Source organism: Cephus cinctus, unplaced genomic scaffold (genome assembly GCF_000341935.2).
Source record: "Cephus cinctus unplaced genomic scaffold, Ccin1 Ccin1_scaffold0169, whole genome shotgun sequence".
NCBI lineage: Eukaryota > Metazoa > Arthropoda > Insecta > Hymenoptera > Cephidae > Cephus > Cephus cinctus.
The window spans coordinates 17,658-40,060 of NW_014332893.1; the positions used below are offsets into that span (position 1 = coordinate 17,658).

The following is a 22,403-nucleotide window of genomic DNA, read 5'->3' on the forward strand; positions in this document are numbered from 1 at the left end:
GGGGGGGGGGGGAGACCAGTTTGAGAAAATAAACTGACAAAGAGAATCAGGTAATTTTTGTTTGTGTACATACGTATGATTTTGGAACGGCAATATGCTCGAGGAATGAAATAATGATAAGCGGCTTGCGACGAAAACTTATCAAACTTTGGTTTGTGTTAGGTAGGTTTGTCGTAGCCAGACAAGAATAGTATATAAGATTTTTGAAGAGAATGTAATATATTTGTTGGATATATTTAAAGGGCTTAAAGTTGAGATGGTTCTTATCGAATGTTGTTTTATTTACATTTATTTGTTGTAACGTATCTGTGTTATTGCTATTTTGGGGACAATATGAAAGAAATTCAGTATTAAATATATTGAGGAAGTTTGGAAACGGATATGGAGTGTTTGAGTTATTGGATACATTCAGTAGGCAATGTCTGATACTAGCCAGACATTTCTTTGTACGTGTTTCGTTGGTAGGTACGAATGTATACAGTTTCGAGAAGCGAATAAACGTGAAAACGTGTAAAAATAAGAATTTACACAAAATTCCTGTAGGATTCGATTTTGTTTTTGAGATTTAAAAAAATAAACATCAACGTTTCCCTTCTTTCCCACCGGGCGGCGTTCGTATTCGCTGTATCTCAAAGTACCTTATTCGTCCACCGTGCGGCGCTCGCGTCGCGTAACAAACGTCAAGCCGTTAAACCGTCCACGTTGGACGTGAATAAAGAGAAAAAATATTCAAGCAGTCTCAGACAGACAATGGCGATCGAAGAAAACAAGACGAGAATTCAAGACAGATCTTGGAAGCTTATTAGCTCTGGATGCTGTTCGGTTTGAAACTTAATTGGGATTATCTTGCGTTCAAATCTGTCGCGTCTTTTCGAGTCGCCGAGAAACCTTTGTTTCAATCGTTACGGACGGCGAGAAGAGGGAATTCAGGCTCGATCGTTCTAGAAGGTATTGGACTGGAAGTGGTTTATGTTACAGGTAGGTACATTATTTTTATTTTATATTCTTTCTTTGTTTATTGCAAACGGCTGACTATTAACGTCACGTATCTACTTTAAGTCAACGAGGATGATTATACGATATAGAAAATTTATTGTACTAAGAGAGAGACCAAGAGATCGATCGAATAAAAATTATTAGTTATGGTTCCTGGAATCGTCGAGATTAAAGATCAGGTCTCTTGTGTACTGTATGAATGGTTCCTCAAAGTCATTCAGGCCTCGGGCGATCGGCTCGTATCCGTTGATTGATCCGACAAATGACTAGAGTGATATGAGTACCCCTTCATTAAATGTTACGTCGTACACAGAAGGAGCGATTTTCACTTTTGACTAATGTCTTTGAAATTTTTTTTATTTTGATAATATTTTTATTGTAGAACGAAAGTCTTACCATAGTTATTGGTATTGAGCGATACTTTTAAATTGTTTGGTAAGTGGGTGGTTATGTGTATATATGTATATATATATATATATATATATATATTTTAATATATTAAGATGCACATAGTTTACCGAACCAATTTTTTCTTTATTTTTTCTTTTCAAGAGTGACTGAGGTTTTGCCGACTCAAGTATTCTCGATTCCTTTTTATACTCTTTTCTTCTTTTACTTTCTTTTCTGTGTTTCGTACTGAAGCCAAAAAAAAGTTACTTTATTGAGAAGAAAAATACAGTTCGTGAGAAAGTCTTTTGAGACGGAAAAGTTTATAAAGAGGGGGTCAGTGATTTCGACACTTTTGCTAAGAACGATTTCGGAAACTTGCTTGAATTTTTCCAAATTATTTCTCTTTTTTTTTTGGGGCATTTTTTTCGAAACACGTATTCTAGTTTCTTAGAGAGCAGACGGTTGAGCAGGGTAACCAGCTGGTACGTTCTAATGAAATAATAAAATTTTGACAAGGGATTTTAAATTTTTCTCACAATTTATTATTCCGAAAGTCTTAAACTTTTATCTAAAAATTCTCTTGGCGTACTCTCCCGTTCTCGATTAAACATTGCTTGTTGAACTTTTCAAGAAAGTTCCGAAAACCAATTCAACGCGAGGCAGATTAATTTTCTTCTGTCCCTACCGGATGCGTCTCTTTTCCTCATCTCGGGGTTTCTCTTGATACGATACCATTAAAATATTAATATTCTTTTTTTCCTGTGTAATCACGACCTTAATGACAATTCAAGTTTCATTTAAAGCAGCGCAGTAATAAATAAAAAATTCAGAAAACCGTGACATTTTTCTTTTTTCCGAAGTTTCACTGTGTATTATTCAGAGGTGTACTCAACATTACAAAAAAAAATTAGAGTCTATAAGCAGCATTTTTTCGTTTATAAATTCTTCATACAATACTGACGGCATAACATATTTCAGCAAGTTTTTTTAAATTTCTAAATGTTTTCCTCTTTATTTTTTTTCTCGCATTCGGAGGGATTACATTTTCAACCCTGGGATAAGGGTAAAATTGAACAGCCACTTTCGCATAAGGGGTTTAAACCACCTAGCCTTTCCCATACCGCCATTTACAAACAGCCTACATGGAACCATATAAAAAAAAACACGTATTATTTCAGAAAATACAAAATTTCTAAAATTCCTCTTACTAACTGATTCCAAAGATATCTTAAAATTGTGAACACATATTTGCTACAGTTTTACGATTTAGTCGTAATTGACACTCAACGTACATTGATAATTACAATAAACACTTGTTCCTCCTCTTCCACTAACCATTATCTTTTTCTTTTTCTTTATTTCGTTCGTACATTCCATCCTGAATTATTCTCTCCCACGGGATAGGATTCCACACCTATATCACTGACTATACCTATATACATGATACGAAGATTTATGATGCCAACCAGCTGCGTCGCTTATAATGCCGTTCCCTTGGGTTAGGTTGGGTTAAGTTGGGTTAGGTTAGGGACAATCACGACGTTCAATTTCCAATTCAATAAAATATCTTTTTTATTTGTATCTCCTTTTTTCCAGAATATAACGCGCTTCGCATTCACGTCCTTCATGTTTTATCCGCACGAGTTGCTTTGCTGTTGCTGCTTCGTATTATGCGATATCGAACGACGTGGAGGATAGGGGAGAAGAGCGGAAAAAAATCTGATTTATGGAAACAGCATGTCCGACATTCCTTTAAGGAAGAAACGAGTGTCGGATCAACGCTGTGGAATAAAAATTTGTATTAGATTTTTTAAATTCCATGGTAGCTTTTATAGCAAATAATTGACGATTTATTCGACGTACGTAATTAATAGGATTTTTTGAAATTTAGGTTAAACAAATTTTATATTATTTTTCTCACGGGTATTATAAGCACGTGGCAAGGAATAGGGATGCTCGAATGTTTAGAAATTTGAAAAAAGTACATTATGATACAAGTGCGGAAAGTTGATGATTCCTGACGAGTGAGACGTCACACGAGTAGGAATCATCCATCAAGCCGCACGCGTATCATATACTATTTTTTGCAACAATGTACGGAAAGTTCGTAGGATATGCGTCAAAAAGAAGCACGAAATGGCCGATTCTTGATGATTCCCGCACACTCTGAACTCATCAAGAATGGACCATTTCGTGCTTGTTTTTTGGTGCACAAACTGTATACTTTCCGTACAGCGTTGGAAAAAAAAAATTGTTGCTCGCTCGATTCGTCCCATTATAAAACCAATATGAATTCCTTAAACGTTACGACTTGTATCTTGCTACGTGCAAAGCACCGCTGACGTAAAACGGCTGGCATTAATGCGAAACCATAAAGTAACGCGACATGGGCGCATTGAGGTCGACGAGAGAATTCAAGACAAAGTAATATAATAAAGTGGGAAAAGGTAAACGACAAAATTATTTTACTGACTTTAATGTACAGTTAGGTAGGGTTGAAATAGTGGGAGATTTGATAAGGTACGAGTTGAATTATATGAAAAAGGAACGAACGGGTCTGAAGAAATGCGAAGTGATCGAAAAATTGTAATAGAAAAACCAATCGAGGGAATTGGCCTGGATCGGAAAATTGTGAAAATATTCAGACGTACTTGGTATGCTATGTAAGGCAGATTGCAACGGGTCGTTTAGCAATCGACATACTGAACTGTACGAGGAACAAGAAAGATGCGATTGCGTAATCTTGCTTTCGAGTTCCCTATGGATTTTCAAGATATTTTTTTTAAATTCTTGAAATTCTTCTAATATTTTTTTTTTCATTTCATTCTGCAGTCCGAATCTCCGTATACGAATAACAGTGACGGATCAGTTTGATGAGCACGAAAGAAAAGAGGGAAATGTAGAATGAAAAAAATAATATGTAACTGCTCATTTTATGTAACTGTATACATTTTTTTGTGCTCTGTGAGAGCGCGTAATGCTTTTTTTCAGACACCAAAGGGATGATTAAAGAGGGGTTGCGCAGCGACCCAGGGAGAATTATCATCCCCTTGCTCGTGAAAAAATATCAACATTGCGTAAGATGGCAGAGTTTCGATATACACCCTGTACTAGTACTATTACTATTATCATGATGACAATATATATATATATATATATATATATATATACAAAAACATACCATAAATGTATAATAACGTTCTTTGCGCAAGTAGAATCGATATATAATCGGGAATTATCCTTTTTCCCTCTTTTCTCAAAAAGTCACACACTTGGTTTTCTCGTTCATCCTAATGATCCTAATGATTACCGTACGGCAACAAAAAGATTTACGGATTCACAATAGATTTTGTGAAAACTACCAGAAGATGGATAAGTAAAATTATGTTTTATTATGAAAAGTCACATTTATTATCGAAAATCTTGATTAATCGATGAAGCAACGAAATTATGAAAGATAAGAAAATATATTTTCATTTTTACTTCATTTTTCTTTATTTCTATAAATAATTATACGACTACGTATACTATATACAGATTTAATGATATTGTATAGATTTTTTTTTCTTTAGTCTGTCCACGAGTTAAGCAGCTTTTCGAAGTTGACTGTATATATAATACCTGATACAAATACATACAAATACCTGAAAATTATCATTATGATTATATTATAATTATTATTCTACCATTTACATTGATCATGGACTTGTTATTTGGAATTCGATCAGATTATCCCAAGGTGCTTCTAACGCGGAAACTCTCTCTATACAATAGTCTCAAAGTACTAATTGGCTAATTTTCAATTTGAATCAAGGGGGTTGATTTTTGTTTAAAATGCCATTTTCCACCCTCCTGAATTCTTGGTGTCCCACTATCTTATTATACCCTTCGTACTGTGCACGCTTATCCCTTTGTCTCTGTCTCTATCTCTCCCCTCTTCATCTTACTTCATCCTCTCTCGCCTTATCTCATTCCCCAATTATTACTCACCCCTAATGGACGAGCAGCAATAGTCAGCTGATTCAGTGCCGAAATCGTAATTAATCCTCCGCTTCCAGCCACCCGCATGATGACCGCTTTAATGCTCTGAAATTTCTGAAGATTATTTTACTTGGTCCATTACAAGTGTTATCGCTGGTTCTGAGTTGTCCCAGGCCATCCTCCTTGCCAAGGGGGACGAAATGGTATAATGATAAATTTTAACCCCAATTGATTTTACTCATCGCGCAATAACGTCGGGTATCAAATTTCAGAAAGTTCATTAATGAATAGCAAAAAAAAAGAAAAATACGTTCTAATTGATATTATTCAACGAAGTGCCCCAAAGAGGGTTGTTTTCCCATCGAATATCATAGCCTTTCAGATTATAATAATTTTAAACGTAAATCTGATTATTTAATCATTCGGTACAGACTTATTAAAAAAAATACCACCCTTAGTATTCTCGTATTTTGTTAATTGTAAGGATTTAAAAAAACAATGTTTCGTAATGTAATTTTTTTTCTTATGCTAGCCCTTAGGAGTTTGTTCAATTAAAGGAAATTTAATGGGGATTTATATATACAGTGATACCAACGTTATGGTACTTTGTGTATCCTTTCACTTTTCACAACTGTCAATGGACTTTGATATTGTAAGAACCACTCTTGGGTATTTTTGATATATATTTTTTTTTTCTTTGCTTTCCTTATAGTAGCTTCGATCTAACCAAGACCAAAGCATGCTGCCGGTTTCTTTAATATCGCTTAACACTGAAGACGTCGCAACTCGGAGCGTCCTTTGTGTATTACGATTGTACAAAAAAGAAAGGTAAAAAAATAATAATGGGAAGCACACAAGTTGTTAATATCGATTCTTGCACGATCCTCAATAATTTCATCAAATATCAAAGCTTTGTCATTATTATCGACAAGCTAAACGCCATTGACGTCTTTCTGAATTTTTTATTATTTTTTTTTTTATAATTATTTGATAAATTTTTTGATATTTGATAACAAAGAAGACATGAATTGATAAGGGATAATTCATTTTGTTGTCAACTTTACAACCCTTAAGGTCCCAAGACCTATGAAAAATAATTCAGATAAGATAGAAAATTTTTTTTTAAGTTTACCCTTAAAACATTCTCAATATTATTATTATTATTATTACTTTTCAAAGCGTCAACAGGCTGTTCTGATCACGCGTGAAGATATAAAAACAAAAATTTTCCATAGCAGGGTAAATGTGTCTAAAACGGCACAGATTTTCACGTGTTATTTGCAATGCCGTTTCAGACGCTTTTCCCAAACTAATTCAATTCCAAATTTTCAACTTACCGCGGATACTTCGTATCGGATAAATACCAAAATTTCACAACGAAGGGAAGCAAAGGGTCGACTGGGGGTGAGAAGGAGATTTAAGGGTTATAACGGGTTATAGGATCAAAGTTTCTGGAAAAGCAGTCAGGATCTGATTGATGACACTGGCACACGCATTTATATATATATATCATCGTCATCAATCAGATCCTAATTGCTAAATTCAAGTACACAGTAGGATATAGACACACGAATTTTCCATATGACTTGTTCGCAGTAACTCTTAATAAAATAATCGAAATATATCGAACGACTGAGGTTTCAATGAAAATGAAGGATCTTAGCGCTTGTTGATATATTTTTATATATCTTGCGCGTATGGATACTCTTCAATGGTTGTTTAAAACGTAACGGAATATAAAGTGCTTACAGTATCAATTTATGTAGGTAGGTATACATTACGTCACTGCTTATACGCAGGACTTATGCTGAATCTGACATCGATACATTTTCAATTCCGCCGTCGCTCCTGGCATGTTTACATTTACTTGACAGTTCTCATTGCTAACGCTTATTGGACTCGTGGCTACGTCATGTGAACCATTCTGATTAGCGTGCCTAACCTGCCTGTTGATATTTATATTTTTGCAGTATGACTATTTGTTATTACTGGACTGAAATTGAATACTGGTATATATGTATCGAGACAGTAATGCCCGAGGGACAAATGTGGAAATGACACTTTTCCAGAATATCCTTGAAAAAAAAAAAGATAGAACGAAAGTCAATTAATCGAAAATTGATTAAATTTGTTTTATCCTGAAATTATTTTATTGGATGATATATCAGAAATATATTTAAAGATGTAAAATGAAATTTGGAAATATATTCAATGTTTATATACATATTTAGAGATTTTATTATAGGTACTTGATATCTGTACTCTGCACTTGCATAACCCATTTAAAAAAAATCATCAAAAACATATACAATTTTTATATAATTCGTTAGTAAGTTTTTCTATTTGAATATTTATGCCTTTATGTATTTGGAATGCGTCCAAACGACGTCCTTTTTAAGACGTTCCCCTTTCGAAAGGATCAGAGAAATATTCCTTCGAAATATTTCTCGAGGACTTTGTATCTCGCACACGTACCATCATGTAGACTTTGCATATACCCTTGCGCCGTGTGTAGTCTAACTTTATTTTCAAATCTTCAAAAGTCCTGCGCACCCTGTAACCTTTTGTTCTTTCGTCCCTGTTATAACTTATTGGTTAACCTAACCCAACCTGCATGATGTAATTTCAAGGACGATTTCCTTCCCACGTAAGAAGATCATTTGCCTCGTGTCTCCGCGGAGGCAGTTTTTCTTTATTTGTTCATCTCCTTTGTTCTCTTCTTAATTTTCATTTCCTTTGTAAAAGATGGCGCCCTCGGAAATTCATCCGAGGAACAAAAACGTCCGATCAAAGGTAAATTCGACGAATTCACAATTACGGCATATTGCCTGTCAAAGGTTCCATAAGTCGTAATGTATTATGTATATACTATACATATATATGTATGTATGTATCATTATCTTTTTACAAATTTTAAATTTTACCTCGATTTCCGGTATTCCCAACTGCGCATGCGCACCGTACTGGATCTCGTTGAACATTATTTCTTTTATTTCCCATGCAAACGAGTCTTTGAACGCACGAATTCGCATCTGCTGTTTCCGATATGAATACCTAATGCTACGTCCCTGAGTTTGCGAATACATTTTACGTATTTCATCTTGCCGAATTCATGTATGGAAGGAATCGTCAAGACTATATATATATATATATCGCATAACAACGGAGGAAAAAAAAACAATTTAGAATAAAACTCAAACTCTGTGTACTGCGTTTCATTACGAATGTTACCTAATTTGAATTCTACTTAATACAACCTAATTTAACTTTCCGTCGCTTAACGATGACTTGAAATCTACGTTTTCGTGTAACCACTCACGTACCTGCAATTTATATATAGATATATAGTACATAAATAAGTTTGAGCAAAACACAAACGCGAATTGTTGAAGCAAACAACAAATTACATAGGCTAGTGAACGCGCAAAATACTTAATTAAATTTTCAAAAATAACCACGTGGAAGTAGAATAAGCAGAAGCAATGGTAATTACGAAACTTGTATTGAAAAAAAAAAATCTTCAATTTATCTCCCGCCACACTTTATTTTCACTTCCCTTCTTCTTTTTTTTTTTTATTAACTTAACTTTTTTCATCGAGTGTTTTTTTTTCTATCTCCTGTACTTTCGTCAGATACAAGTAACTCACGATCAGCTGGTTGCTCGTCAAGGGAAATTTTTTTTCTATTGATTTTATTGACCCTGGCTCCAAGGTACCCTGTAAATTCGCAGCATCCATCCGCAAGACGTAAATATTTTTAAAGCTGCACAAGTACATCCACCGACGATTGGATGTAATAATTGGATGGTGCGTACAGGATGAATTACCGTGTACGAGGTCTTTATACACGTTGCGAAGGGTCGTTTATGGATGTTTGAAATATATCCCCATTTCAACTATATATATATATACACACCAACGTCATGTATACTGGCACCGATACTGTTTCAACCACAGGTGTAGCATTCCAGGGATAGAATGAATGATCGCGGGACACAGCCGCGGATCGAGTTAATCTAATACCGGGACGGTTTATACCGGTTTTACGAGCGACTAAAACTCGGTTCGTCCGGAATGATTTATTGCACCGGCCCCGTTTTTACGAGCAGTTCCTGTCGTCCCTACGCGCACCGAGACGAAGATTCGCCCTCCCAGAAAGATTCGCGATGCTCACCAGCCACTTTTTCTCCAAGACGTTTCAGCCCGAAGGATTGAATATGAATCAATGTTTCAGTCAACGTGTTACTTTTGAGTATACCTTACAGGTATTTAGGTCTGAGGATGTTTCGAAAATTTTTTTTTCTCACGTGTTACGTTACCGGGCAATGGCAATTAGTGAACACGATAGTAGCGCTGGATGAAAAAAAAAAAAAATCAACAGTCCAGGATTTTAAGCACCCAATAAACATAAGGAGACTGCCTTCGTAAAGGGAGTTGGAAAAAAAATCCCGGCGGACGAGTTTTAATTTAATCCTTTCGAGAAGTTCGTAAAAGGCTTAACTGCCGGTGGTCATTATACGAAAATGGATGACCTCGGGCACCTGCTTCCGTGAGCTTCGGACTTTTATGAAAGTTGTGCGTTAATCTTTAAGCTGTGTGTATTTGGCACTGAGCTAGAGGATCTATGAATATACGTATGATATATTAATCCTCTTAAGTACCACACGTTTATCGTGCCTAATGGTACAGTCTTGTATATAATTTTGACATCCATCATCCGTGCAATGGCAGTTAACGAAATGGCAATATACATACAGTGACGCGAATAATTCGCTTCAATGGAAACGAGGATTATACCATTGGGACTCCGAAAGAAACTAGGTCCCGCTCTGTTAACGATCTAAATCTTAAGTACAAGGTTGATCTATAATTATCGTGATGTTAAGAAAAAAATTCTTGGATCTATAATTCTCGATATACTCTATTCAGGCTGTGAACGACTTTGATCTGGACCGTGGGATCTTTTCAACAACGGAAGCATAGCTGGTAAGCGCGGATGATCTATACGCGATTCAAATTCTATTTATATCGATCACTCGTACGATCATCAGATTCGACGCTGTGGATCTTTTCTTTTATAAATTGGCACCACTGTTCGTCATCGTTAAATATATCTGAACTCTCGTCACAAGATGGATCCAAACTGGGTAGTATCTAGGATCTATAGATCGTCCTGTGAGATCTTGGTATGTAAGTCAAAGCTTTTTTTATTCAACTTTCTGTCCTTCAGTCCCAAGATATCCTTTTGGGAGTTCGATGAAATCTTCATGAGATAACGTAAAGGGATGCTGGAGAATTATCGGTGTATCTTGATGACGTAACTTTTGCAAGAGAGCGTCCTTGAGGCGATAAAGTCATGAATAACTCATCGAACCATGGAAATTCTATAGGCCGTAATTCAATATACCGGGAGACCGTAATTCGAGGAAACAAAGAAGCCAGGTTCCGGTAGAGCATGTTCAATCTCACGAGAAAAATAAAAGCCTATCCGAAGATCTATTCGACGTGCTCCAAAAGGCCTATGAGATTTTGACCCCTCCTTTATATCCCTTTAATCCTGTGGGATTCTGAAGGATCCTTGACAAGACGCTGTTCATGAACAGCGGGACCGTAAATCTATTGAACCGGTAAAAAAGTATTTTCCGATTCATTTGAATTCACCGCCAATTTTTAAAGCCAATCCTTACGTTTAAATGGCGTCGTTCGACATTGAAATAAAGTACGACAAATCTTCATTAATCTTTGCCCATTCTCTCCCGCCTGGCATTTCCAATATAGCTTCGACCCTCTTTCTCAGCCTTTGTGTTTTTGAATTAATTTACCTACCTATTCCACTCCTTTTTTCGTCAATGACCTGTCGTCGTCATTTGTCTCGCGAATACCTTCAATTCTCTTAATCTCTTAAAGGATACTCCAAATGCCAGATTATCGACGATGCATTGATTACCCACTGATTACATAATGAAATATTCGAATTAAGCGTTGAAGCCTAAAGGACGTTTCCATCGTATAAGTATAAGGTTATGATCACCTACAGTCGTCAACCTTTGTCGTTGACGTCTTCCTACTACTTGTCACCTCGCGGAATCTGGACCAGTCAGCTCCGGACAATAGATTCGTTGTCCGACGTCATCGAAGCGTCATTGAAATCTGGTTTCCTGTACCCATAGGTCAGGTACGTCCGATCGATAAGGCGCATCCCTACTTAGACAACCGTTGTATCCGACAAGTAGCGTTTAGTTTGATACACCTAAGTATATTATTATAGCACTTAAAGTATATCCGAATAGTACCTACCTTATCAACACCAACTATATGGATACTTGAAAATGTATTACTATAATATATTTGCGAGGTACTACGAATATATCGTACAACTATCCAACTCAGACTTACCAACTGAAGTTGGCCTATTCATCTGATCAGTATAGTAAAAATTACTTCGATCGATACGCTTGGGTTGTATAAACTGATATAAACAGTTTCAGTACTACCAACAGTTATTTTAGTGATAACGCTCGCTGACGGAAATGCCGAATGGTACTGGATAGTGCGATGCTGCAACTACAAAAATCTTATTGCACAGTGCGATATGTTCGGAGATATAAAATATTGTAGTTTTTATAGGTATATAGATATATATTTTATGTACAATATATTTGTACTTTATATTATATGGGTTTTCTACATGACGATTTTATTTGCTCGTTTTATCGTTAAAGGGTACCTACGTAATAACTATTATCATGACGAGGTCGTCATGGAATTTATCTTTGAGGTTCTATTACCGCCTTGGAAAGATGCTTCGTGTAAAGAATTTTTTTTTTCTCGGGACACCCTGTAGATGGCTTCGTTAGGATCGTGTTTACGCGCTACACACAATTCCATTGTTTCTAACTAAGCATAATGAGCTTGTTCTTTTGACAATGGTAGGCGGATCCAATTAATGATTAATTTTAGTCTGAATAATATTGTTATGTTATTTTTAATTATTCTGCTCATTCAAAATGGCTGTTTCGACACGTGTTCTCGTATGCGTTTAAAAGTAATTATAATTTTGTCGATGTACAATTTTTTTTTACGAAAATTATTTTTTTTTATATATCAGCAGTAATGACGGTATATATTTACAACATTGTTTATGGATTGTATAATAAATCTAAAAAGAAAATTTATTATTCAAAACGTCAGTTGTCCTTGTATATGTATATCATTTTTTTTTTTCATATATCGAAGTCTGATATTCTTCGTCAATTTGATACTGTCAAAGATAAAGGAAGAGACAAAGATAAGAATAAGGGAACGGAAATTCAATGTCATTTTTTTTCATCATACGATCTTAATATATACTATTTAAACTCTCTGAAAAATCTCATTGATCTTTTTTTTTTCAAAAACTCAAATTTTTCTTCAATTTCTCATATGCGTTAGTATATCTTGTCTTTCGAAATTCCAGTTGCATCTCCGCCAGATAGAAGGGTTACGAGGGACGACATCGGGCTGGCATCGTCACCTGCAAGCTCTAATGCAAGCATAAATGCAAGCACGAGCTGCACCGGTGGCTCTGCGTCTTCGTGCTCACACGGTCCTTCGTCCCCTGGCCGAAATGGTCAACTTTCTAGTAAGTTCACGTCTTGCTGTTATGCACGACCGATAAATGTCCACTGCACATTTATGCATTGATCTATATATATATATATATGTACATACATAAGAATGAAATATACTTTACAAGTATTTCTGTGTATTGCACTTTTTTCTTGTAGCGAGTACTTACGCGGCGTCAGGGGAATGAGGGGAATGTTGACTAGGAGGGGTGAGGGGAGCAAAGCGAGCCGCTTAAGGAAATAAAACAGCCAACTTGAAAAACAAAAGTTACCAGTTTACCGTTTATAAATATTCTGTCATTTACTGTCGCTGGAATTTCTTTCAAATTTGTGTCAAAATTCAAATTCGTCTCACTCTACCATGGTAATCTCGAAATTTAAGGATCTTTCGCTTTTTTCTCACCAACTGATACCCGTACAAGGGATTTTTACAGTGTATTTTTTGTTTGTGCACTTTATGTTTCCTATAAGGTTTTATGTACTCGGTGATTGTTCCATATTGTGTTTTGAAATCGTATAATGGTATCCCTGGTGAGAATAATAACAATGGTGAACCTCTATATTCGAGTTCCGTGCATGGAAAATGTTATGCCGTATGCATATATACATATATACATAAAAGGTAATTCGTTTGAAAGCGTCACGGAGTGGAGGCAGCAGGTGCATCCAAGTACATTGCGATGATCTTTACACGTAGTTCTCGTAAAACCTGTAAATAAATTACCGATGTCTAAAGATTTTTCAAAGTTTCCTCAAACAATAGTAATAATGTATTCTGACGAAAAACGAAAAAAAAAAAAAAATAATTTTGAGGTTATCGAATAATTCAAAATTTTGTTAATTCACAAATTTATCGATTCGGTCTATTGTTCGCGCGATTGGCAATCAATCGTAAAACATTGGAACGTTCAGACTCCTTGTGACGCTTCGGGGCCGCTATTGTGTATATAGCAAATCAAACGAGACCGGTATAAAACGAAACCACACTGTCTCAGCCCCAGCAACAAAAGACAGCAGCGCGCCCAGTAGAACAATGGCTGTGCGAGGTACGAGCTCGGGAATTTGGGTGGATTTTATTTTTTTTATTTTTATTTTTTCTTTTTCCAAGGTTACATACTCTGCCGATTGAATTCGAAAGCATCATGGTTGGGCATCACAAGGTTTGCTTGTAGGTTTCTTTTTGATTTCGAAAAATCAACTTGACTATCGGTGTATAAAATATTTTTTTTTTTTTTTTCGAATCGCCTTATCAGCTAATTTTTATTTTTCGTTATTACTTTGTTTATCAATCGATTCGATACTTTATCAAATTTTATTGTTTTATATTGACTGTTTTTTTCCTTTTATATCGAGTATCACTAGATTGCTTGTATCTTAATTGAAAATTAAAAGACTCTCCGAAGATTTTTTATATCGGGTTATTAACACCTTTAATGTTTATTTGATTGACAGTCTCGTTGACAAGCACGTGGCATACACGTTCGTTGAAGCATGTCTAATGAAAAGTCCTTTGATCGTTTATTGGACAAAGTTAGTGAAAGGTAAAGCTAGGTCAGATTGGAAAATGGGTTAACTTTATAGGCAGACACCGGTTTACGTCATTGAACTGCAAGTCAAGTATTGTTGGTTGTCTTTTTTTATGAAAAAAAAAAATTTTCTTCCTTGATACAAATCAAAATTTTTACTTCACTCCAATGACAAGCACGATCATTGAAAATGAATGAAACATTAAAAAGTTGTATATAAAAATTTTTGTTTACACCAATCTGTTGTACTGAATATAATTTATAGATGTATCTCAAAATGCAATCTATGGACAAACCTGTCCAGTAATTTTTTAAAAATTCTTCTACACGAATATTACTTGAATATTACTTGTACTTGATCTAAGATTGTACAGCGTATCTTGATCCGAACATCCCACGAGACGCAGCATCCAAGCTAAATCAATCTTCCAACCTAATAATGATAAAAACATTGATACTTTAATATCTATCGAATCGTGAGTTAAAGGATGAGTGGCACATGTTATTATATTATGTAACCCTTATGGCTTGATGGGATCGTGTGATTGGCATGATCAATTGCGATTGGTCCAAATGCCATTGTATTTCATGGAATTAGGTGGCAGTGAGATGAAAACAAGAACTGATAATTGAAACACGACCTATACTTGGAACACTCTATCGATCGGAGCTCGTAGAAAACAAGGCATTTTTATAACAATTCGTTCCATTAAGCAGCATTCACAACGTAATGAAATTATTACGAGATTGTCTTATCGTAATTTTTTTGGTTTTGATCGTTTGTTTATGGGGTGGAGTGTACTCGTTAGTCCTTGGCGTGATTATAATCCACACATCCCCCTCCCCCCCATCCTCCTTCTTTCTCCCACCTGTAATATTTGATTACGTCATTTCAATTTCGTAATACAATGCAATCGAGGGTACAATCGTCATACATACAAGTCAATTACAAAATTGATTTTCAAAATGTCAAATGAACATAGTGGGCGGTATCGATTGCGTCATCATTGAATATAATGATATACGAGTAATTTTTTTTAAATTTTCACCATAAATCGTACTGTTTACCGAAAGACTCGAGAACTACCGTTTTTCGAATGGATCTGATGGTACAAGGAAAAAAGATAACTGTTTAACACACCGCTATGATTTAATATGGCCGTGCAGCTTCCGGGTCCTTGGTAAATATTTAATCGAAATTGGGATCCCTCCTTGTATACACAGATGATGTAATGGGGTCGGGCTTAAAAGAATTTTTATCACTTTTTTATATAAGATCTGCAGGTTCTAGATATAGATCTTACGGATTATGATTCTTGTGTAAATAAATCTCGTGGCGGATTTACATTTAGCTGCGACACTGAAAGTACGAAAACTTGATTTTTCGAACTTTGCTTCAAATAGGGTAAGAAGCGTTTGGGGGGTCGTTAGCCGTTTTTTATTTTGAATATCACTCGAAATATCTTGGTAGTACGTCATTACGAAAAGTGTACTTTTTCTTACTTATAATTTTTGTGCAAAGAAGGAAGGAAAAAATCATGCAATTTTCATTTACAAAATGTTTTTTTCTTATTCATGAATCACGAGAGAAAGCAACGACACGTGACGTCTTTGTATATTGTCCCAGTACATTTTACGCTCTCGTGCGAAACACTGGAAGCATTAAAAATGAACGGTCTTTGGATTTTTCTGAAGTTTTCATTATGAGCGAAAAAACGTGAATTCGTAAAATGCAAAAAAAAATTTTGGCATATTCGCAAAATGGGTTGAACAAATTATTCAGTCATTGTTCGCAATCAAATTTTTTTTTTTAAATAAATCACTGAAAATTGTATCCCCCCCCCTCTTTTCCGTCGTTGATCTCACACATCTCACACGCCTGACAATTAAATTTGAAATTCAAATCGCTAATTGCACTTTACTAATGAAGCTCGACCTTCAATTCTATAGTTTCAATCAAGCGCCCAGCATGTGGCATTAGGCTAATTGCTGGTAACCTTATCTTGTTCGAGTCCTAACAGATAAGTCCCATTCGTACGAATGGGTCTTCCGTACCAATAAATATAATTGCATCAGTTATCGATCAAGTTACACAAGTTATTCAAGTTCACGCTGTAGGATCCGATTAAATTGAGCTTTAAAGCCTTTGATTAAACTTTTCTCAAAGTTTTAGTCAAAAACTGATACAACTATGTAAGCTCTTAGTATATCGGTAGAGCTATGGTGCCCGTGGATGATCACCCAAGGTACAAGTTTACCCCCTCGTAACTTTACTATTTTGGATTTACAAACACCAAAAGCACGGAGAAACTCGGAAACTACATGGTTATTTGAAAACTGACAAATCCGAGTCTTCGTATACGAGTTTCTGTGTAAAATATAAAAACGCGTACGCTTATAAAAAGACATACCTAACCTAATATTTTAACGGAAATTTTGACAGAATTTCACGAAAAAAAAAAAGAAAGAAATCCTGCACAGATAGCAAAAAGTAAAAATTCCTTTTTCCTATATTCTGAAAAAAAATGTCTTAAGGTCTTTGTGTTTCTGGTTTAGGTAATGGGCGTGCTTGAGTGAAAAGATAAATTCAAGGAGCAAAGCCCTACGAGAGAGAGAGAGAGAGAGAGAGAGAGAGAGAGAAGATGGAAAGATAAAAATAACAGAGAGAAAAGATGATGGAAAGATAAAGACAGAGAGAGAGAGAGAGAGAGAGAGAGAGAGAGGGATAGAGAGAGTCTTCAGCCACGACGTTAAAACCTTTATCGAAAACGATATTCTCCCTGATTCAAGATGGCACGTAAAGTCGGGACACGTAGTTTTTACGTTGATATGAGGCAGATAAGAGATAACACAGGGCGTAAAGCTTTAAGTGATTCGTCTCTTGGAGGAGCGTTAGACTGGATTCTCACAGGATCTAACCCAGCTCTCCGGTATACGATTGCGTTTCCCGACATCTGCCAGTATTGATGTCTTGGCTTTCAATGTATAACGCAGTCATCCTTGCTACAAAGATACAGGGTTTTTCTCTTTAAGAGAAACCGAAGCTTTTACAGGGATTCGGTTCTCTGCGTACTAAACACTATATTCGGTAAGACATTTCGACTCCACATAGTAACACTGTACTATAACTTTCGTCTACCATGATACCATAACTGTGCATATATGCACTGGCATACTAAAATGGTACGAGTACAGTCATACTAGTGAGACTTGCTCGCTATACGTAAAGCCATAATACTTTGCGCGTACTGTACACATTAGTACAGTCGGTACAAGCGTAATACTTTATGTTACTGGTAATAATAATTTTATTGTTGGATACTTATTTTTATATGGTGTACTTATTTATGTATCACGTTTATTATTATTGTGTTAATCGGGTAAATGGATTTTTTGGTGTTTACGTCGTGACTGTTTATGGAAATTATGATATATTTTTTGCACCTATTTTATAGTGGATGTTTTGGATTTTTTTTTTTTTTTAAAGTAAATTGTTGACGCCTTTTGAATTTTGTTTTCTTCTTGTTTAATTACAGAGCAAGGCTCGTTGACGATAGTGCGCCGTAGTTCCGGCAAAGGCAAAGCCAGCCGTGCCGGAAGCGGAAGTGGCAGTCTCGAGTGTGCCGCACCGCCTGAAAGCCCCGAAGCTTATTTGCGAGGTCAATCCGTTGACCTCGAAGAGGTCCTCGACAATGTAGACCTCACTACCGACACATTGCCCGCCGTCGACACACCCGATGCCTGCGACAAGGCTGCCCTCAGGTTTGTTCAATAGAAATTAATTGGTAGATACAAAATTTTGACGTAACACAAAATTTGGGAGTTATCAAGAGAAGGATTGGGTTATTGATTGTCATTTTTATTATGGCCATACAAATTTTACGGGTTAGTCGAATACAAATTTTTGCAATTTCTTCAAGTATTTGCATGGAAAATTTTATGACGAGTAAAAGATTGCAATGCGGATTATCATTTGTTGTGTTACGAAAATGTAAAATTTTGCAATAATTCTTTAATTATACAAATAATACATTTTTATAGTCAATTCTTTAGTTTTCGATGGAAAATCGAATTTTCCAAAATTTCACAAATATATTGCCGACTGCCAACAACACAATCATGCAATTTTATTTTTTCCAGATTGAGATGTCTGTTGCGGCAGTTGCAGCGCGGCGAAATATCCGCGGAATTGCTCCAGAGAAATTTGCATTACGCCGCGCGCGTCCTCGAAGCCGTCTTCATCGACGAGACCAAGTAAGTGTGTTCCTAAAAAGATAAAATCGAAGGAAAAAAGAAATGAAAAAAAAAATCTAAAAACGAAAAAAAAATTTCGTGTGTGATCAAGAAAAGGCAGAAGAAAAATTCGCATCTAACGATAAATGGAGATTCGATTATGCCCAAAAGAAAGAATGAGGAAAGCTCAAAGATAAAAATAAAAGGGACAATTATCGTTGGATCGTTCTCCATTACTTTTTAGCAGGAAATAAAAAACAAGATCCTCCGAGTCCTTGCTCGATGCGCGTCCCGAGTTTTTGGCACGTGAGCGGAAACGGGAATGGGGAAATTGGCCCTTAGGCAGTTACCGTGCAAAAATAAGTGTCGAATTAAATTTTCATTATTTTACCTCCCTTATGTTTTCCCTGCTCCAATCTGTTACGCAATCGATCACCCGACACTCTCGACCGCTTCCTGAAATTCGAGTCCACGAAATTCGCAATTACATTAAGAAACCGCACAGTCTCTTAAATTTAATGTCCATAGACGAGATGCTGCGCGAGATAATCGTGCGCGAAAAAAAAATTCGTAAAGGTATGTATTCACTGAACGATTTAATTATTTCGCTACTCTTCTGTTCGCCTTGATTCGCTCAGTGGATATACTTATTAAGATGCACTCAGGTTACTTGCGGCTAATTCGACCTTGGGAAATAGATAGCATACATATACATATACATAAATTTTAATAAAATACAGCCACGAAAGATGCTCGCTAAAATTTTGAAAAATAACATCACTTAATGTACATTGAGAGTTACAGCATCTCGAGTCGAAAAACCAAGAAGCAACTCTGGACCCGTGAATTTTAATATCTACAGTTTGTATCTGATAAAATATATTGAGAAACCATTTGAGAAATGAGATTTGAGGTAGGCTTCGACTTAGCGTGTGTGTCACACGCGCACGACCCCTATGTAATATCAGTATGATACCTCAGGACGCTAAATCATACCATATGATATATGAGTGACGTGAGATATTCGGAGGGTTAATTAATTAATCATAATAATTAATATCGTTGACCGTTATTGTTCTATAGAGATTACCGCAAAGTCACGGGTTTAATTTTACTTCAATCTCTATTGCCATTTATTACCTTTGTTACGATTATTATTAGTCCGTGGTCGAAACCTGATTACATGCAGTCATATTGTTTCTGTGGTTAAGGGCGAATTGGGTATTTTGATGGTAACGGTGAATCAATGGTTGGTTGAATTATTCGAATATATCAAAATTTACAATCGGATACGTATTACCTGTGACAAATGTTTGTTTAGTCAATTCTATCGTGACATAGGTATATATTTGTTTTGTAGTATTGATTCTCGTGGATTTACTGATAATACGTATTTGTAATCTAACTAAGTGGATATGGTAAATATTTTATTTACGTATTATATATATGTAGTCTTTTTTGGATGGATAGGGTAATTTTGATGGGTACTGGGATTTAATTGTAATTTGATAACATAAAAAAAAATATAGTGTCATAGGTTATGTTCGATTTTTTTCTGTTAATCATTTTTTGTATTAGATCTGTCAAAAAGAAATTGTTAGTAGGTAATTATTAATTTTTGGTATTCACATAGTATGAGATTTTATTTCTGAATTGTATTTCTTTTTAAAAAAAAACTATACTTAGTCGTTGGAGCTCTTAAGTATTTTGTATATAGAGATTAAAGGGACGAATGATAGTCGAACTGTCTATTTATAAATTTTGGGATTTCAATCGAGTCTCTTTGCAAGGGCTGAGAATTAAGGGTAGGGCCTCTTTAGCTCAGTGGCAGAGCACTGGTCTCGTAAACCAGGGGTCGTGAGTTCAATCCTCACAGGAGGCACATGGATTTTTGGCACGAGGTCCTTAAAAAAAATTTTTTTTCGTTCCATCACCGAACAAGAAAATGACAAAATTAGTTATATTCGTTTTTTTCAGTAAAATCGAAAAAAAAATTTCAAAATCCAATTCTTACCTCGAGCTAAAGTGGTTCAGCCATCGTAACTGGATTTGCTTCTTGTTGCGTTTTCGATTTTGATATCGTGATACATAAAAATTGTCCAATGGCCCTTTTTTAAAATAATCATTGTTGTCTCGATGTAAACGTGACTTTCGGTTTATGACTTCTAATATATCTAAACTATACCTATATATACATATACTTCAAGCTGTTCTTCGCTTTTTTTTATTTTCATCCTCTTCGCACTTAAAACTCTCTTACTCTACTGTAACTCGAATATAACCCAATTCTCAGGAATTTCACGAAAATGTTAAATACCCACACTTATATACATATATTCAAATTTTTTTTAATGGCCGCGGCGACGCTGACCACAAAACTTGAGGTCATCTCAAAACTTCTTCTTTACTCTGCTGTTGTGCAACTTTACCTAAGTACTCGCAAGCTTGTTTCTTATTTCCTACTTTTCTGTCTGACTTGTCTTTCACAATTTGAAAACTTCGAAAATTAAACCTATGTATCTACACGTAGTTGACACACTTATTGTGCCAATTGACGATATAACACGTACGATATATCAGCATACGAAGAAATATGTTCAGATATGTAACTATTGACAAAATTCAAGGTAATACCATATAAGAGAACAACATCACAACGATAGGACGATATATTTTGCATTTCAACAAATTCAAAATCTTTGCCACTTGTTCCCTTGGACCGAGAATATACCAATTAACGTACTGTTCGCAGTCAAAATGAAAATTCGTAAAAATTTGTTTCTCTTCAAGCGAACCAGTTTTGCAAGTGACAGAAAATATTTTTTTTAATAGAAAATTTGTAAAAATCCCAAAGGAGTGGCAGGAACAAAAAATGTAATTTATTTCAAAAAACAGGTGCACCTACTCAACGGTGGAAATTTTTGGCGTTTCCAGAGGATCAAGCACGTAGACCAAGTCGACTAACTAATTATTTTCAGTATCATCGTTCACAGGTATTTTACGGAGCCGATGACGATTTTTTTCGAAGGCAGTGATGCCAACCGAGAAATTATGAAAAAAGTCAACAAAAAATATCGCACTGTAATCTTTATGCTATTCTGTTCTATTATGCGTACGACTAACAAGCACTACTACAGGGTGAGTTCAGGCGGGCCCGAGTGCTCACGATCGTCGCGTAGGGGGGCGGGCCACGGGACTACACCCCTGGGGGTCGGATTGGACACGGATGGAGCACAGGGCCACGTGGTGGCCACCCAGAAACGGAAGCTTCGCACCCCCGTGTGGGCAAGGTTGCGAAACATTCACATTTCCAACCCCAGTAAACCCTGTGCGAACCTTAATAAACCTGTACCATACATACATCATACATATGCCAATCAGTTCGATCAGTCGATAACCCCCTTGGTCACCTGTGATCTATCTGGAAAAAAAAAAATACCAAATGAGACCAACCCTATCTAAACAAACCTGACCTACCCTATCCTACCCTGAATTGACCAATCCCACATTCACTATTCATTGTTTAACTTTCAACGTCATTAATTATGTAACAATGAAATCGTGTGTCGCATATGTATTTATGTGTACACTTGTTTATACATATATGTGAATGTATTCAAACGGTAGCCAATCAGGCGTTATCGCTATCGTCGTCGTGCTTGTGAACAAAA

General features: G+C 35.9%; 1 protein-coding gene and 1 non-coding gene across 4 annotated transcripts in view; both read left to right on the forward strand.

Annotated features, from left to right (window-relative positions):
- The first annotated feature begins 748 nt into the window (after window positions 1-748).
- LOC107264397 (calcium/calmodulin-dependent 3',5'-cyclic nucleotide phosphodiesterase 1) overlaps window positions 749-22,403 on the forward strand; it is a 31,826-nt gene continuing 10,171 nt past the window's right edge. Inside the window, exons 1-5 of one of the 3 annotated variants that reach the window (XM_025081686.1) lie at window positions 749-978; window positions 12,823-12,987; window positions 18,036-18,261; window positions 18,640-18,753; window positions 21,870-22,022. In XM_025081686.1, coding sequence (XP_024937454.1) covers window positions 813-978; window positions 12,823-12,987; window positions 18,036-18,261; window positions 18,640-18,753; window positions 21,870-22,022 — 824 coding nt within the window. In that variant the 5' untranslated portion in view covers window positions 749-812. The remainder of the gene's footprint in view (window positions 979-12,822; window positions 12,988-18,035; window positions 18,262-18,639; window positions 18,754-21,869; window positions 22,023-22,403) is intronic. The other 2 variants (XM_025081687.1, XM_025081688.1) reach the window with 2 other exon arrangements.
- Trnat-cgu lies at window positions 20,543-20,614 on the forward strand. The gene has a single exon. It is a non-coding gene; the product is annotated as a tRNA-Thr (tRNA).